At 40.5% G+C, this 14,202-nt stretch overlaps 3 protein-coding genes and 1 long non-coding RNA gene across 8 annotated transcripts; 3 read left to right on the top strand and 1 right to left on the bottom strand.

Annotated features, from left to right (window-relative positions):
• LOC111343343 (uncharacterized) lies at positions 1-4,915 on the top strand. Of its 4 annotated transcripts, none has more exons than XM_022950505.2 (2): positions 1-151; positions 3,084-4,915. In XM_022950505.2, the coding sequence occupies exon 2, from the start codon at positions 3,139-3,141 to the stop codon at positions 4,321-4,323; it is 1,185 nt and encodes a 394-aa protein (XP_022806240.2). In that variant the 5' UTR covers positions 1-151; positions 3,084-3,138; the 3' UTR covers positions 4,324-4,915. The 4 variants fall into 4 exon arrangements, with proteins under 4 accessions (XP_022806240.2, XP_022806241.2, XP_022806239.2 ...); XM_022950506.2 differs by lacking the exon at positions 1-151 and adding an exon at positions 973-1,264; XM_022950504.2 differs by lacking the exon at positions 1-151 and adding an exon at positions 1,310-1,949.
• Positions 4,916-5,046: 131 nt separating this feature from the next.
• LOC148724663 (uncharacterized) lies at positions 5,047-7,500 on the bottom strand. Its single transcript, XR_015990600.1, has 2 exons — positions 7,431-7,500; positions 5,047-6,784 (listed from the first exon to the last, which is right to left on the bottom strand). It is a non-coding gene; the product is annotated as an uncharacterized LOC148724663 (long non-coding RNA).
• Positions 6,710-9,874, top strand: LOC148724662 (uncharacterized). Its single transcript, XM_088730193.1, has one exon. The coding sequence runs from the start codon at positions 8,047-8,049 to the stop codon at positions 9,106-9,108; it is 1,062 nt and encodes a 353-aa protein (XP_088586319.1). The 5' UTR covers positions 6,710-8,046; the 3' UTR covers positions 9,109-9,874.
• A 59-nt stretch (positions 9,875-9,933) lies between these two features.
• LOC111343344 (uncharacterized) lies at positions 9,934-11,472 on the top strand. Of its 2 annotated transcripts, none has more exons than XM_022950507.2 (2): positions 9,934-10,276; positions 10,407-11,472. In XM_022950507.2, the coding sequence occupies exon 2, from the start codon at positions 10,488-10,490 to the stop codon at positions 11,052-11,054; it is 567 nt and encodes a 188-aa protein (XP_022806242.2). In that variant the 5' UTR covers positions 9,934-10,276; positions 10,407-10,487; the 3' UTR covers positions 11,055-11,472. The 2 variants fall into 2 exon arrangements, with proteins under 2 accessions (XP_022806242.2, XP_088586321.1); XM_088730195.1 differs by having other exon boundaries at positions 9,934-10,337.
• Positions 11,473-14,202: the final 2,730 nt, after the last annotated feature.

Genomic DNA, 14,202 nt, shown 5'->3' with positions numbered 1-14,202 from the left:
ACGCAATATGTGCCCGCAAGCAACTCATTTCTTCGTATGTTTTTCAGCGAAGAATGCGGGAGTGGGGGCATGACATGTTCTAGAGCCAGACAGAAAAAAAAAACGCCATAAAACACGGCGAACCTGCAGAAACACACGAGGACTTGAAAGGGTGAGTTTCTGAAAAAAAAAAACTGTGATGCTGCGTCGGTGGGGTATCACAGAATAATTTGGTTTTATCAACCGAGATGACAATGCAAATTGACCACCGTAAAGAGTTTTTTAGAATTGATGTTTCGAACGTTAGCCCTTCGTTCGTCAACCCTTTTGTCATCTCAGTTAATGAAACCAATTTTGCAAAGAATATAAACTGCACTTCGATCGCTAAGTTCTGCCAAAAAAACGCTAATGTACGCCGCTATTTCCACGATAATATACACAGGAGCTCTTTTAAATGCCCGACGGTGATTTTATCGCAGAAAACATTTCATTTCACTTTCTCTTATCAGAGTTTTAATCAGTTTTGCAGATCATTAGTGACTTAGAACGAAAACTGAAATTCACCCATGCTGTAGGTCTCCATCAATATTTTTTTTTCGTCTACGTCAATGATTTTGTTTGTCTCGTTTGGTACGCGCTGATAGTAGAGTTCCCCACCTAAATCTTTTTTTCTAGAGACTGCCAAAGCGACCAAAACATACTGTTAATTCGAACGCCCTCTTAAAATTTTGCCTTCGGGATATGAAGTAATACATAAGCGAAATGCAAAAGTCACGCGAAGTGAAAGAAGAACACTCCTGATAAACGAAGAAAAGTTATTTCGGTTGTACTTTTTCTTTGCCTTTTCACGTCTGGCACAAGTTAACCTCTATGTTCAATTTCCTACAGAACAGATTCTTTCTGTTTAATTCAGGCACGTGCTTAAGAAAGAAATTGTTCATTTCACCTGGACACGTGTTCGTGTATGAATATACGATTTCTTTTTTCTTCTAAAACAATCGCTTATTTGCAGGGCGTTTCATACGCACTCTTTTGGCAGTTGTTCGGCGCTAGTACAATACTACACGAGGCTTGTTATACTGGGTATTTGTTCTCTACCAATACCTGTCTCGGTTCCAGACTTTGTTTCAAGAGAAACCTGCCAACGCGTGAAAGAAAGATTGTTACTCCAGCTTTATTAGAGAGAGAAAAAAACTACCAAGAAATCACATCGGGAAGCAGTCGAAGTAATTTGCTCTGTGTTTTGAATATTTAATGAAAACCCTTTTCCGAAGCGCAATTAAAGGTATGGTGATTTTGGTGGTCTAACACTATAAGAAGTGGCAAGCTAAAGAATTCTCTACATGATTGTGACATTTGAAATTATTTCAATCGCAGATTATGACCTTGAGTTATTGAGCGCTGGGCATCGCCACTTAATGGAGAACAACTGGTTATGTTATAGTTTGTTTTTTGTCAGGAAAACTTGCTCAGACAGGGCCCCCCTTCTGATCTCTGTAGAGTCTGAGGTCACAGAAGGAAAAAAAATAATCTCGAAAGTCTGCACGCAATGAATCGAGACGAAAATGGGTTTCAGTTTCTTCTAGGTGTCGAGAAGCTGGTAGCACCCTTCGGAGTGTCCATTAGTTACCAATCAAAATCGTGTTTAAAGTATAGGATTTCGTTTGATTTGACTTGGAAGAGCGGAAAACCCAAAAAGGAACATACAATATTTCCTTTCGGGTTTCCTGAAAGGAAGTATTTAAGATGTCATCGGTACCTTCTGCTTGTTGAAACCTGCATGCGGCGTTCCGCAATCGCGACAGTTCGTGTCGTGTGCACCTTGCTGAGCACGAATTTGTACAAAGGGCATGTTGGCAAATTAAGTTAATGGCAACTGTGTTCTTCAAACATATTTGAACAGTTCGTAGTGGGAGCTGATTGCAGTCAGCAGCAATATTTATATTGTTTCTTGCGGCGAGTGGAAAAAGGTGAGACAATATTTGTACAAACGTTCAGTCCATTTAGCGACGCCAATTTGCTAAAATCAAGGCAATTAGTTTTTGGCCATTTTCATGCATGGAAACTTTCGAATCGAGATTGACTGAAAATTCTGTTGATTAACAAATGAAGCCTATACAAGGTCCGTTTTCTGTGGGCTGAAACACCTTTCCTTTTTGAAGACGTCGGAAATTTTACACCGTAAATTCAAAACTTACGCCGACTCGAACCTTATTCATTTTATAAATTGAATCGGACCTACTGTAACTGAGATTGGGCACGAAACTAATTTTTTTATTTTTCAATAATGCTCTTTTCTTTCTTTATCCAAAATGAAAACAAACTTAGAACAATACCAATTAAATTAGAAATGCAACACGATATCATATCGCCACTGACGCAAGGGTTTCAAAATAAGACCTAAGATCGGTCGAGATGTGTTTTGACCGAGAATTGGATGTTTTTATTTCTCCCGAAACCGTTTCATTCAAAATTTTTACCACGATTCCCAAGATCAGTATCAAAAGTTCAAATTATTCTTTTAAGGAGGCGAAGTGTTGATCAAAATTCGCCACCCGCCGGTTTTTAAATACTGTCAACAACACACATTACCTAAACAAAAGCGGTCCAACACGGCCGGAGGGTAAATTTCCACCAATAACAAAACGAGTTACGTGGACTCTAAGGAACATCGCGCGAGCGTTCGATAGCACTCGGTTAACACATGTAAATTTAAATCACTTCTGCGGTTTACGTCGATCTGCTTCAGTTATTCTTGCGGAAAAAGGCTTTGTTCTTTGAGTACATCAACATATAATACGCTTCTCTCGAAACTCGTAGGATAATCTGCGGCAACTTAGCGAATTTTCAGTCTACAATTGTTGACGACAGGTAAGCCTGTAATGTTTAGTACTACAAATGTCGTTTTATTGCACCATCGAAAACCATTTTGTCTCGAGAATTGAGACCGCGCCGTTAACTGATTTTTTTTCTAAGGATTTTAATACGCCTTTGTTTTGCTCTGAAAGGAAAGCTAACTGAGGCATATTATGCGATAATTCGAGTTTAGAAAAGTGAGATTAACTATTTCCTAATCGATAAACGCTCTCGCCCTCTCTCTACAGAATCGCTGCTTGAATGAATGGTTCAAGACTCCTATAAACTTTCAAGGTCCTTATTATGAGTGCAGTGTTTCATCAAGCGGTGCTCGAAGGTGACACGACCAAAGTAAAGTTTATATTGAAATATGGGCAAGGAATACGGGTGAATCAACCAAATAAATATGGAATAACCGCACTGCAACAAGCTTGTAAGGATGGTAATTTAGCTCTGGCAAACTTTCTACTGGAGCGAGGAGCAGATTTGAGTTTTGTGGATTCAGAGGGTCGCACGGCTCTCCATCTCGCCTCTGAACGAGGTCATTTGGATATTGTTAGCTTGTTGGTGAATTCAGCTTGTGCTGATGTGAATGCAAGAAATGCGAACGGGCAAAAAGCGGTCGATGTCGCGAAAAACGATCAAGTGCGTGCCCTACTTTCGCAAGCAATACTCTCCGAAAGTTTCAAGCAGAAATGTTCAGTCACGTATGGCCTAGACGAAGGCGCGGGTTTCAACTTTAAAAATGTACCAGGTTGGAGGTATTCTATCTCGAGCACGTCTACAGACTCAGGAGTGTCCGAGGATTCTGGTTACAGCCACGATAGTGGTTACGATTCCAGATACTCGGGTAGACATTACCCCGCTGTAAGCTGTAATTACAATTGTAGTACTACCGAACAAACTGATCATTACGCCGCTAACGAATGTTCACCGCGTTATTACCGTGACCAGAGATTTGATAAGGAAGAGTTGATTTACGCGCGGCGAATCGAGGAACCCGCTAATCACGCTATGCTGACAAAAAGTCACTCATTTAACGGCGGCCGACACGAGTATGTTGTGAAACCAGGTAACGCGAAAAGAACGGAAGGGAAACAAAGGATGGGGTTTAGAGGCGATGAATCCCCGGCGCAGTATCGAAGGCAACAGAAACTTCACAAAGACCCGACTAGGCGAAAAACGGTTACTTTTGGCGAAAATGAATCGTACACCATCGCCCCTCGTGAAGAACAACGACATCTGAAAAGTTGTTCTCTCACACGGCCGCCGATGTCTAGTATCCATCGACAACCCATACCCGAATCTTGGCGACACGCCACAACCACTGATACGAGAGCTTTCAATACTCGCTCGACGTATCGAGAAGGCAGGGCGATTAACGACATGGAAAAACATTTATCCGAGGACAAGACTGAAAGTCCTCGCAAAGAAGGGAAATTCAAAAAGCACATTCTACCTAACTTCTTAGAAAAATACGTTCATTAGCTGTCTAATAGTGTTGTTCTAAGTGCATAAATTATGAAGGAAGTGTCCTCGTGTTTTAACCATGATATTTTGCTCGAGAAATTTTTTTTTTCCAAAGGAAAAAAAAACCTTGTAGAAAGTTTATCGCGAAGATATATGGTATATTGTACGATAATCTGAGAAAATAACCATATATATTGTTACATTTTCCAACGTGATCATAACTCTTATCATTGGATTTTGATATTTTAAATTTCGTAGTTTGGAATTTTTAATACTCGATGATACGTATCTATTTATGTGAGTGATGTAAACATTATGTATCCAGCTGCAATTTTATTTAATAATTCCCATGGATTTAGCGTTGGTTTATAATCGACTTTTAGTTCTTTAGATTGTTTTTTCTCTTCCCCATTTTTGGGCTATTTATGAAATTTATCTAGTATTTCTCATTCGTATTTTGTTGTACATTCTCTCGGTGTTAAACATGACTTTTAACTTCACTTAAATGACTTAAATTCTACTCTAGTTTCAAGTTGTATTTTTATTTTAGAATCAATGGTGTTTCGACATGTTTCTGTCGAAAAAATAGATGTATAAATGTGGTAATCAAGATTTTGCATTTCTCATCGATGAATAATTAATTTTGTTGTGTATTACGGTACTCTACTGTTTTGGCTACCTAGCCACAACTAAAACTGTTAGTCGATCTGGATCCGCTCCACACTTGTGGTTTGATTTCTATTTTTCTTTTTCTTTTTTTTTCGCGTAAAGGCCCTCATTTTTAAAACTAATTAGCACAAGGACACTTTGATCAGAGTAAAATTTTGTTATTCAATCAAGATTATGGAGGGAATTTCCTTCCCTTCGTAAAATACTCAACTCTACCCGCTGCTACCATATCATTTTGTGGCAATCTTAAGAGCTACAGCTTCGCTAGGAATTAAAAACTGGCATTTGTTTTCCTGCAACTATGCTGATTTTTAGCCGGTAAACCGACTCTTTGAGTTATTTTCTGAAACCAAGTTGAAGAACCTTAGGATTGTTCATTTCCTTTTAAATTTAAGGTAAGTTTTTCTCTTTTTGAGAAGCTTAAAGTTGAAAGGAATGACCGCGTACATGCATGGCCAAATTTTCTCACGAGTCCAAAGTTTCAAGCACTGTTTACCTCGTTTCGTTTCCGGTGTTTCATGCAAATAATTTTTGAGGACAAAAGGAACTCTCTTTGATTAATCGCGTAAGCAAACACCTCTTTCCGCCTTAAATTTACCGACAGAAAACAAATGAACTAAACAAACTGACGCGGTCCGCCTTTCTTAATCAAAACAGCCAGCGCTGATAAGCTCGAGTTTAGGTTTACCTTAAAAAGTATTCTGGTGGTAAAAGCGTTTTATCATATGATCCAATCATGTGAAACAACTCAAAGTGGACGAAATGTTTTTCCCAGCGGGGGGGGGGGGGAGTGGAAAGCGCGGTGTGGCTTTCTAGGTAAATGAAACTTCTCGCAACAGCCGGCAAACACGATCTGACTTAAGACCGCATGCTAGTCGGGTAAAGTTTGTTGTCTTCAACTGATAAAACAACAAATTGACGGGTTATTTGTCGGTAAAATGAAGAAAGTTCAGTAGCCAATTGCTAATCATTTCAGGACTTGAACTACAGAGCTAAGGATAGTTACAAGGTATCTTATTTATAAGCACTTCCCAAGGTAATTTTCTATTAAGTCGAAACTCTAGTTTTCAATCAATTAGTGGGCGGTTTTGTCTTTTAGCTCACCCACTCTCTTCCCCCACCCCCCTGAGTTGTCTTTTGATCTTTGCGCGTAAATATAGATCCCTGACTACATCAAAAGGGAAAGCCATTTTAGTGAACATAGAAATTATGAAACACCCGGCACTGATTGGCTGCGCTCATGTTCGTGACATTGAGCTGTGCCACCCGTGAGTTCCACAGCTTGTGATGTTCATCTTGGTCACGATCTTGACGTTATTCATAGCTCTTGCTTCAAAAATAACTCGGTTTACGTTTACAGAACCGCTGGAATTCCGGCTTGCTGATTTTTTTAAACATATATAATGCAATTATGTAGCGCATTCTCCATTTCAATGGGGTCTAATACGCTTTGCAACAGTTTGCAGGGGACTGTATCGATCAGTTAACACTATTTAGAGAAAATTTTGAAGGTGCTGTATCCCCAATTTAGGACTTTTGAAAACAACACCAGATGGCCATCACACCGTAAACTACGTTCTCTACTCTTCGCTTCCCCGGGCAGAAGAGAGAAGATGCAAGAGACGCAACCTACGGATTATCGTTCTCATACGAGAAGACTAGAATGTCTAACCATTTACAGATGTCATAGCAAGGGCAGCGCATTCTCTTCTCTTTAGACTTGCTGGTCCACGGCATCCCGCATAGCAGTCCAACGCTCCACAACCTGGGCTAGCCAGACTGCTGTTAGGTTCGTGCTGAATATAATCGTCTACGGGTCGTGGAAAAAAATTGAATCAGGGCGAGAGTTTTTGACGAAGAAAAGGCTGGGTGATCTCATGCGCCCATCGCCTCTGTTACTCGCCCCAGACCACCCTCTTATATACGATACATTTTGGGATTGTTTCGATTATGGCTGAACCAATCAGATTTTACTTAGGAAAGAAAGGAAAGGAAAGAAAGGAAAAAAAAACCCTACGCATGTGAGAGAATTATAAACTCCCGTTTCTACTCTTTCCTAACATTCATCAATCAAGGCCTTGAATGCGATCTATCTTTACATGAATAACATGCCCCCTCTTCGAAGTCTGTCGCGCGAGTCTCGCGTGAGCATACGCCTCACTTTGCACCCCGCAGAGTTTGTTTCCAATGAGTTTTTTTAACTCGCGCGACGGACCTCGCCGAAAAAGAAGGAATTCTCGTAATCAAGACCATAGATAGAACTGCATCTATCCGTTCATATGGCTTGAGTCCCTGAGCAGTGGTTTTTAAGGATGATCAGTTCAATTATTGAACTTTCTCCATCACTGAAAAACTAATCGTCAATCCTATTGTAATCGTTATCTTGGTGAACAACACTTTTGGTCCCAAACATACTGTTATGGGACTGTTATGCGCAGTAACCATAACTGTCTTACCTGTGCAACAAAACAGGCTGTTTTTGTAAATGTCATTCATCGATTGTCTATCACAGTATCGTATAGTTCTAAAAACAAAACTGTTGAAAGAAAAATTGTCAGGTGAGCCTGCATGTGAGGAAGGAATCTTATCACCGACCCAATTAGAAAATAAAATAAATAATTAATTACAACGATCAAGAAAGATCAGTTGATGGAAACCAACAAATTGGACGGTTAATCTTTCTTCATTTCCCATAATATTCACAGCATCTCGTGCCGTTATAGAATATATCAGTGCTTTCAAAAATGTTGTCACATTCAGGGTGATAATTTAATTTTGCATTCAAGCTTCCCTCTTTCCGAACAACCATCATTTCACGTGCGCAGTAATCATAACTGATGTTTTATTAATATTGTAGAAACCACAAGAAAATAGGTTGCTATAGTACTGAGAAATAGCGAATGAATGACTTCGCTAAGAGACTCTTACTGAAAGAATAGACATAGTCGCCAGTTGCACCAAACATCCAGATAATACCTTTACGCAACGAGGTCGTTTGGGAGTTCCCATTTTTTATGAATACATAAACAAAGCAGAAAATCGTTATACAGACTTGATCTGAAAGGAGATAACATGGCTTTGAGGACATTTCGAGATGTCTATTCGGAGGACAACAATTTTCTGATCGGAGAAGACTTCATCACTGATCGTCTTCGTCGAGAGGCGAGACAGCTTCATCTCAGCAAATTTAAAAGAACCCGCCGTGAGGCACATTTTGCTAGGTACAGAAACTCTTTTCTGAAGTGTGACTTGGAGCGGACGAATGACCGAATTGAGCAAGAGAGGCAATTGAGGTGTACCGAGATGGAGAGAGAGCGAGCAGTTTTTGTGAAGCAAGCAGAGAGAAGGAGAAACACAGGCCCACGAAAACTAAGCGGTAACAGTTCAAAGAGAGCCTCTGCTACGATTGAAAAACATGCAAGTATGGATAAACTTGATAAAGAGGATGAAGCTGAGGGTCTTGTAAATCACAGCCAAAGCAGTCAAGGTTTTAGACCGAAGATAACGAGTCACAGTGCGTCACGCGCGTCAAGTGTAGCAGGAAAACGCGATTTGAGAGAAACGATTGAGCAAACTAAAGCAACAAAGGACAGTCTTGAAGAAAGATCTGCGATGAGCGCCGAGTATGAAAAAGATAGTTTGAATCATGGAAGCAGCATTGAGGAGACGAACACAGACCAAATCAATAATCCGCCAAACAAGGCTGAATCTGAGAAAGAGGAAGAATCGGAAAAGGAGAATCCACCTGGGTCAAAATCAGGATCGGAACTAAACTTAGCATTCACGTCAGCGCGAAGCCATACAGCGAAAACACCGAATGCAAGAGCCTCGCTTTTGAATCGAAGGAAGTCTAACAGTGCAAAGCTTCCACCGGAAGTGACCGTGAATAAAATAAAAACCAAATCTGCGCGCGAAAGATGGGTCTGGGGAGAGTTTGACAAAATTATGAAGGGCTTCGCAGATTTTCTACTGATCGAGCACAAATCAGTGCGGGTCAACCTGAAACAAGAAGCCGCTGTACAGAACGATGTACGGAACAAGCCAGCACAAAAAATATCTCTTAATTCCATGCAGACTCTCAGCCCTCTATACTTTCGCTACGGAGTATCTGATCAAATAGCTTTTCGCTTTTAGCACGGTGGTATAAGGTTTAAAATTTTTCCGACGGTGTCGCATTTTGGGCTGGTTTCTTTAGATGTTAGGTGGTGCACCCCAGCCGCTGACTTGAAATTTCCAATCAGGAAAAGGCAGCAGGAATACCACTCCCATTTAAAATTGTTCATCGATTTCTCCATCGACAATAAGACGGACTCAGCACTGGGCAGTCATCAACAACGACTCCAGACCCTTTCTATCAGCGCTGCCCGACGCATGTTTCTCCGCCCATCCGGATGATTTACCGCGGACCTTGGGCCTTATACTTCTCAGTCAGTGCTAGAGCCCTTGCGCTTGCCAGACCTTTCGCTGGCTTGCGTCTCAGAAGGCGTCATACCTTTCTGCAGGCGAAGGAACGATCGTGCGGATGCGCTAAATTAACAATAGCCTCCTTTAATTTCTGGTCCTTGAAAAAAACCTGATATAGCCAGTAGAGGCGCTATTGAGCTAGAAAAGCAATTGAATTGCGCAGGAATGGAAGGCAGGAAGCGAGCATTTTTTGGACGTGTGGAGACAGGCGTGCGGCGAACGCGAAAGGGGAATCACGCGCGAGAAAAGGGCGCGAAAAAGAACGACTTTCCTATTCTCGTGCACGAATAGCCATTGGTATTTGGCAAGCTCCTTTTGGCTTACGAGAAAATTTATTTCGGAAAAGCAGGCCGATACCGTAGATAGGTATTCGAGACTCGTGTGGATCTGAACAGAATCGGAACACAGTCTCTCTGTATAACTCACAAGTACAGAAAGGTCGATTCTTTAATTTAACAATTCATTATTGTACCATTTGCAGTTAATTCTTTCTCTTTAAATTCTATTTATTTTGTCTTTCTTTTTACAACGATCGACAAAAAAATTAGCCTCGCCTTTGCCACTCAAATTCTTCCTCATCGGTCCTTGTCAGCTTGTACCCAGTCCACCTCTTTTGAGGGTTTTCAGTTGCCTAGCAACATATCCCAAGAATACCATTAATTAACCCAGACTAACCGCACGTGAATTTATTATAAACAGATCAGTTGCTCGGCGGTAAACAATAAAACCTCACTCCCAAATAGTAGTTAATAATTCATTCAAGCATAAAGCTTCTTTGTCTGTAGAATCCTCGAAGCTTTCAACGCGTTTAGAGAACAATTCGACGGGTTACTTTCGAGTAGGTTTCTACACAGAGCAAAGTGATAACGCGTTTTCAAGTTGCATTCGATTTCTTTGAGGTCTGACTTTGTTTACCGTTGAATGCTTAGGTATGGTATAGCATTAATTGTCAAAGTTTATATCAACAGAGGCAAACACTCAGCAGTGGTAAATACCGTGGAAACAAAATTAGTTCTGTCACAACACACACTGATACTGGAGGGACCAAGATGAATTTAGACTTAGAAGGCTCCGCAATTTCTTCGTCGCCGGTGAGAAGAAAGAACAGTTCTCGAGCAAACTCGGAGCCTTTAAGAATTCATGATACTCAATCAATGCTGGACTCATCGCACGATTCACGGAGGACTAAATCATGTCGCTCAGAGCTTGACATGACAGTGATGAACGAAAACAACAGGGAGAGGTTGATCGAGGCGTTTTTGCCTGATTTAAGAAAGAATCACACTCGTATGGGCTACATACACCGAGTGCGACCGTTTAACTTGAATCAGGAGAAGTTGAAGACAGTTCAAATCCGCGCAAAAACTGCGTCTTACAACAGGGATCTTCGCGAGCATTCAAACATGTCCTTGGGTCGCGGAAGAAAGGCGGCCAACAGCACAACTCCTCGCCCTAAATGGGCCGTCAAACCCATTCCGATGAACTCAGCCAATGACAGACTTTGCCCCGATGTTCCTCCGCAAACGCTAGCGTTTGTCAAGCGTCAGCAATGGAATTATAGCGATGGAAGATCATTTCTTGACAGACCTTTACCGAAGAGGTCACCTGACAAGTAGATACGCACTCGTATTTCCCGGAAGGGTTTTACGGAGGTGTTGAGATACGATTAGTGTGGGATCAGGAGTGGAGAAGTGATAAGACAAGAAGTAATTTTCGAAAGACACAGAGAAGGGGTGCCAAGACCTGATGGTATCAATCGCTAATCACTGCGTATTGGAGATTAAGGAATTCATTAAAAATTCACGGATTTACATGACAACCTTGTAGTGCCTTTAAAAATCGAAAACGAGCCGTGATTTCACTCCAAACTGACACAAAGAGAGCCTTTTATTGGAACAAACGTGGATTTATCAAAGCTTGACACTTCTACATTAATGTCTGAAATAAATATGTACAATTATTTCGTGATTACATTTCTCTTATTTATTTTGGCACTTAACAACGTTGCTAAGTATTAAAATACACTCATGATGATCACATGTGTTATTTTATGGCTTACAGCTAATCCCAGAGCGCTCTTTAGTTTTCCGCTCTCGCTAAAGCTTTTTGCTCTTGTTTGGTCAAGCTTCGCTTTGTTACCACATAATTAGTACTTTTATCCCTTCGTTGCTCTAGCGCTATTAATAAAAACAAGTAAGGAATATAAGGAGGTGGAGAGCACTTGAAGTGGAAAGGCCGGGACACCCGAAAACGAACGTTCAAAAGTTTCCAAGTCCTAAAACTGAACTTCCATAAACAACTACAATGACAGAAATAATGAGACACCTGAAATTCAATTTCTAGAGTAAGATGGTTAGTCGAAAGAGGGTCATGCACAGTGTCAGATATGTGCTTGCTACGCCTGGTAATCCATTAACAGAAGCCTCGCACAAATCCTTACAGTATTTCATCGAAAACGGGCGCTTAATTCAGTTGGACGCGAATGATTCAGACCAACACACTTCCAAGAGTGGCCACGCACGCGCGATGACTCACGCGATTCTTCCCGGCCGAGGCCCCGCGCGTCTGCTAAATGCTGACTCGATATATGACAGGTGGCTCTGATATCATTTAATTTCAGTTTTACATGCAAGGCTTAATTATCGAGCTTTCATCCCTGCTTGAGTTTGACGAGGTTAAATTGAACTGACACGTCCATTTGATTTTCTGATAGAATTTGATTACCTTATCTGGCTTTGACAGCGACTTTCGCACAGATTATCGAAACATCAGTCACCGGCCCTTGCAAACCTACACGATCTTAAAAGAGATCAACGATTTGCTGTAGAAATTTAACAGGGGCCAAGAACGTAGTTGAGGGGAGAGAAAGGAGTTGGTGTTAGGTGAAGTCAGATAGATAGATAGATAGATAGATAGATAGATAGATAGATAGATAGTTTATTCAAATATACCTAGCAGCCTTGCGGCTGAATTACGTATATTACAATAATGTAATTAAATAAATATATTATATAACGTATACAAGAATATTCAAAATTATAACAATTAAAAAATCTATGAGCTAAAACCTATCTATATTTAAAAGCTATATTTACATTTCTACATAGGTTTCTAGGAAACGGTCGTTAAATTAACTGTTGTTGTTATATTTAATGGTGGAGGCCATCATGAAGGTGTTTTTAAAACGGTTTGTCCTCCACCGGGGGATTTCGAAACGCCTGTTACGTCTTAAATTGTGCTTTGGATGGTTGGCACAAGGCAACAATTCACGAAGCCCGTGATTATCTTTTCCGATAATGTTGCTAAAGAGATTGCGGCAAATGTCTTCCATATAAGCCATGATCGGTGGAATGCCGGCAGCCTCTAAAAACTCGTGATAGTCTTGGCCTGAGCTTATAATAGAGAAAGCTCTTTTTTGAACGCGCTCTAACTCCTGCTGCAAATATGCAGGTAGTGCATAATAGAAAACAGGAGTCGCGTATGTTAATATAGATCTAATACAGGCCACGTAGAAAAGCACGAGATCTTTAAAGGCTACCTTTGCACGCTTTAGCTGAACCAAAAAATAAAGTCGCTTTGAGGCCTTCTTAACAACGTTGTTTATGTGTTCATTCCACGATAAATTGCTTGAAATTGTTACGCCGAGTAATTTTGCATGCTGGACAACCTCAAGCCCTTTACCATTGACAATGACCGGAGAAAACTCCGTCTGATTTCTAGCAAATGAAATCCTTAACTCCTTACATTTATCGCTATTAAGCTTCAGTAGAATGGTCCTGTACCCAGACCCTCCAAGGCCAGTTCAGTTACAGTTGAACGGTAGGATCTGGGTAGCGCTTTCCCCGCGATTTCCCTCTAGTAATAAAGTTGATATTTTGGGGCATGGCTATGTGTGAGAAACAAAAACAAATCTAGAACTTCCAACAATTAATTCTTCAGTAAGATAAGGAGATTAAAACTTTTTCCGATATCTGTTTGGACTCTATTTTCGAACAACATGCGAAACAAATTAAAAAAGAGCATGAAGACTTAAGACATCTGACTCATCACGTAATACGACGAAGAAGAGTACAAGTCGCATGCAAAATTCTATTTTTAACGGTGCATTTGAGTCCGACCCAAGAGTCATTTTAACAGGTGAAGGTTAAAATGAGTTCTGAGAGGAGGCCAAAACTATTTATGTCAAAGAAATTACATTTTAGCGCGCAAAATGTACCACGATGCCTGACAAAGTGATCAACCTGATTTCCCTATACATGAACAAATCCCTAGTATAGAAACTTTCCCTCCACCATGGAAAATGCTACGTTCGCCCCCTTTCCCCCAAGTAGATACACAGTTGTAATTTCGTAAGCTTCGATCAAAAGCTGATTACTCTTTCAAAAAAATATTGTAAACGTGACTGAGGAGTCCTACGTCAACTTCTGTCTGCACCTATTTTCCGGCTTGAAGGAAAGTTTTTACGGGTCACCGCTACCCTTCACTCGCTAATCTTTACACGCTCGAAATAACTGCCAATGTCAAACTATGTCGCTGTTATCCTTTAAAATTGTTTATGATTACCGATTAAAACGATTAAAATCAATCTATCTCTTCGAATAAATAGCAGTCATTTATTTTAATAACTGATAGTTCCTTTGTTTCTTTTTTTTTTGCATGATCTCTTTCTAAGAGACGTGACTTGAAAAATTAAAATCTACTTTTTAGACGTCAAAGGGAAGTTATTCAAATGGAACAAGCAAGTTGACCCACATCAAAACTGCC

This window comes from Stylophora pistillata, chromosome 8 (assembly GCF_964205215.1).
Source record: "Stylophora pistillata chromosome 8, jaStyPist1.2, whole genome shotgun sequence".
In the NCBI taxonomy this organism is placed as follows: domain Eukaryota; kingdom Metazoa; phylum Cnidaria; class Anthozoa; order Scleractinia; family Pocilloporidae; genus Stylophora; species Stylophora pistillata.
This window is presented reverse-complemented; position numbering and strand designations above follow the sequence as displayed.

Bases quoted from the DNA above. Each gene is read 5' to 3' on its own strand.
- LOC111343343 (XM_022950505.2), top strand. From the start codon at position 3,139: ATGAGTGCAGTGTTTCATCAAGCGGTGCTCGAAGGTGACACGACCAAA.
- LOC148724662 (XM_088730193.1), top strand. From the start codon at position 8,047: ATGGCTTTGAGGACATTTCGAGATGTCTATTCGGAGGACAACAATTTT.
- LOC111343344 (XM_022950507.2), top strand. From the start codon at position 10,488: ATGAATTTAGACTTAGAAGGCTCCGCAATTTCTTCGTCGCCGGTGAGA.